Source organism: Wasmannia auropunctata, unplaced genomic scaffold (assembly GCF_000956235.1).
Source record: "Wasmannia auropunctata unplaced genomic scaffold, wasmannia.A_1.0 LD336092.1, whole genome shotgun sequence".
Taxonomy (NCBI): domain Eukaryota; kingdom Metazoa; phylum Arthropoda; class Insecta; order Hymenoptera; family Formicidae; genus Wasmannia; species Wasmannia auropunctata.
Window position 1 is genome coordinate 3,524,924 of NW_012026798.1, and position 3,796 is coordinate 3,528,719.

General features: G+C 33.4%; 1 protein-coding gene across 1 annotated transcript; it reads right to left on the minus strand.

The window, feature by feature from the left end:
• Window positions 1-2,620: 2,620 nt before the first annotated feature.
• On the minus strand, window positions 2,621-3,520 carry LOC105463031. Its single transcript, XM_011710040.1, has 3 exons — window positions 3,017-3,520; window positions 2,791-2,914; window positions 2,621-2,704 (listed from the first exon to the last, which is right to left on the minus strand). Exons 1-3 carry the CDS (start codon window positions 3,308-3,310, stop codon window positions 2,634-2,636), a joined length of 489 nt encoding a protein of 162 aa, XP_011708342.1. The 5' UTR covers window positions 3,311-3,520; the 3' UTR covers window positions 2,621-2,633.
• Window positions 3,521-3,796: the final 276 nt, after the last annotated feature.

The window sequence follows — 3,796 nt, forward strand, 5'->3', positions numbered from 1 at the left end:
TATTTTTAATCATTTATCGCAAAAACTAAAAATTCCCTCCCAAACTGCAAAAATCCCTTTTTCCCTTTACGCTAAAAAAATCCCCCCAAATAGGGAATTTCCCTCCCATATAACATCACTGGTTCCCGCCTTCAGGTTCATTTTGAAAATTTGTTAGTTATGTATCCTGTGGTGATATCTTTCTACTTTCATGATATTTTCAGATGCTTTGTTAATAGCAATTTATATGAAGTTTTCCATAGTATCTTATAGGGATGCATGATACTTTCGGATATATCGATATTTCGTATCGATATGTATCGTAAACCAAAGTATCGATACACTAAAATATCGGACATAAAAGTATTGATACCTCAATATCGAAACTTTCGATATCATAATTTTCTTAATTGATTAAATCAACGTAACCAAACCAGAGCAGGGTAATCCCCGGTTTATGCTTCGGTCCTAATCCTAAAATCCTAAAATTCAACCAATGAGAATATAGATTTCGATTAGAACTGCAGCTCTATTAGCTAAATTTTAGGATTTCAGAATTAAGACCGAAACATAAATTACATAGATATAAATGTACTAAAAAAATAAATTATTGCTACCTATGTAACACAGTTTATAAGTTTAATAGAATTTATTTTTTATAATCACAATAAAGAATATTTTTCTTTTAATAGAACATAACATTATAATCATACTTTGATATTATTACTTAACACAGTTTGATTTAACAGAGCTTATCGTTTATAATCACAAAGAACTTTCTTCTTTTAATAGAACATAACATTTATAATTATACTTTGATATTACTACGTAACAGTTTGATTTAACAGAGCTTATCGTTTATGATCACAAAGAACTTTCTTCTTTTAATAGAACATAACATTTATAATCATACTTTGGTATAAACATATAAAGCACATAACGTTTTCTTAATATTATTTCAATACATAGTGTTTTTTTCGACATACAGTCGCTCTAATTATCATTCAAATATCACGTGTTTTTTTAGGATGGATTTATCACAGAACGTTGTATTAGAATATCTTAGATATTTTATAATATTTGATATGACAGTTCATTTAGAAACTTTCTTAGAAGACTAACAATATTAACCGGGTAAATTCCATTCTGCAAAATCAAGTGAATTCAAGAATAATAATTTCGATAAACGGACACCTTTCATCCTATTTCTGTTTTCGTCTATAATATTGCCGGCACATGAAAAGACCCTTTCGCATGGAACAGACGTTGCAACGACTGACAGATATTTCGTAGCAATAGGAGCTAATTGTGGAAAAGAAAAGTGATTCCGTTCCCAAAATTCCAAGGGATCAACATGCAAAGGTTCCACGTCTTGATTCAGATATTGTTTCAAATTAATATCGATACCTCCGACAGTATCATTAACTTGTTTATTATGAAACTTTGCAGCCAATTCCGAATGAAAGTTCCAAATGTTACATTCATTTTTGTCTTGAATATTATTACTATTATTAGAAATTTCATTCTCTGCGTTATCCATTTGGCTGGCCTGATTTTGCATCTTTTTATTAACGCTGTGTACCGCATCGGAGCATGCCAGTTGGCTTTGAAAATGTAATCGTTTGAATCTTGGATCTAATAACGTGGATACACTTAAAATTGGATGTTTTTCGATGTTCTCAAATCTCGTATTTACTTCAAAAATCAACTGATATTTAAGTTTTTTTCCGATCTCCGACTCCGGCTCTAATGCGTTCAGTTCGTGCCGAAGACCATTAACCATCGGAATTACTTTACTGCTCGTGACATAGCGTTCGCCAGAAACTTCTTTAGACACAGACTCAAGCAATTTAAACATTTTTAAAATTTCGTTGACTGTTGCGACTTCAAATGCCGTTAACATCGGAGGAGAGCGAGGAAGTTTAATTAATACCGCAGACACGCTATTTATTAATTTCACAAATCTTTCAAGCATATAATATAAAGAATTCCAACGCGTTGACACTTCTTGTATCAGTTTGAGAGGTTTATCTGGTAATTGTGCTTTTCGAAATTCATCAGCTGCGACACAGCTTTGTTTAAAATAAGAGACGATATCTTTAATTTTAACAATTAGATCTGTAAGATTAGGATTTTTATCAAGAACTGTACTTGGAACTAAGTTAAGCGTATGTGCAAAACAACTTAATTGTTTTTTTGCTCCAAATGTGTCTTTCACAGCTTTGCAAATATTAGCGGCATTATCAGTGACAACCGCGAGTACGTTTTCCAATGGTATACCCCATTCATTACAAGTATTCGTTAAAACTTCACCTAGATACAACGCAGTATGTCGTTCGTCCAACTCGATGACTCCAATCATTATCGAACAAATTTTTCCATTATGTGGAAAGTGAACTGTCATACCAAGATATCCGATCGTATTCATCGTCTCAGTCCACACGTCTGCCGTCAAAGTGACACTAGACGCAGCTACGAGTTTCTTCTTCATCTGAACCGATAATCTCTCGTATGTCGCATCGATAAGAGTTGTCATCTTGAATCTTCCTGGGATTTTGTACAAGGGTACCGCAGTCTTTAAAAAGTATGAAAGTCCAGATTTTTCTGTACTATTCAGAGGCTATCTTGTTATATTATCTTATGTTATCTCTCTATTAGCTTATGTTATCTTTCACGATCATATATATCAGAGCATTTGTAATCCGAGCATATTTCAATCCTCCTTCTGTAAAGATAGATATCATTGAATAAATATTTGCTAGTTCCTTTATAATTAATCACTGAATAAAATATATAGTAAAAGTAACTTACTTTCGAATGCTTTGATATCATACAAGGCGTGGTCAATTCTAGGTTGAGGCGCTTGTTTTACTTGTTTAATCGATGCAACTATCGAACCATCAGTCGCATTTCCAGTCTCAATGCTGGAGACAGTCTGTACATACAAATTGTAAATATAAATTGTAAATGATACAAATTGTAAATATTGTAAATGATAAATTGTTTTAAGCAGTACTTTTAAATGTACTTTACTTACCCTTTTTCGGCTGATAGAAATGTTGTTTGACGCACTTGTACTTGGCATGCTAATTGATTCAACGGATTCAACCTCACTTTCACTACTTTCAGACGAATTTTTCGGAATAGACTTCGGGTTTTGGACGTTCTGGTCTTGAAGTTGCAAAAAAATTTCACGATGCTTCCCTTTTATGTGAGTTCTCAAATTTGTAGTATTGCCACTGGTTGGCACATCGGTTAGGCACACTTTACATGTGCCGCCAGTTTTTGTTTTAATAAAATGATTCCACAGTACACTTTTTCTTCCTGACATTTTGATAGAACACCAGCTGCGTCAGCAGTATCAGCACGCCGAATATATATAAGGTCCTCTTAGATTTTTGTGTATTCGTCGCTGCCGTTTGTCGACAATGTCGACTTTCAATTGTAACACTGACAACACTGCTTCTAACGATTCAGCTTAAAACAATTCGACATTATTCGGTAACTGTCGGTAACGACGGTAACTCGAACCTCGAAAATCATGAAATCGACATTCTCAAAATGGCTGCCAGATAGATGACAATTAATAACACAAGATGGAATAAGCTCAAAAAATACTCACTAAAAGCATCGATATCACCAAAAAGTATCGATATGCCGATATTATCAAGACGAAAGTATCGATACAAAATATCGGATATCGTACTGAAAAATATCGATACTGAAAATATCGATAAAGTATCATGCATCCCTAGTATCTTAAGATGCGCGTAAGCGTCGATTTAAATTAAGAATTGCTGATTATTTGTGATCTCGC

Bases quoted from the DNA above. Each gene is read 5' to 3' on its own strand.
- LOC105463031 (XM_011710040.1), bottom strand. From the start codon at position 3,310: ATGTCAGGAAGAAAAAGTGTACTGTGGAATCATTTTATTAAAACAAAA. The intron at 2,915-3,016 runs GTAAGTAAAGTA...TTGTATGTACAG, and splicing joins TTTCTATCAGCCGAAAAAGG to ACTGTCTCCAGCATTGAGAC. The intron at 2,705-2,790 runs GTAAGTTACTTT...CTATCTTTACAG, and splicing joins TGATATCAAAGCATTCGAAA to AAGGAGGATTGAAATATGCT.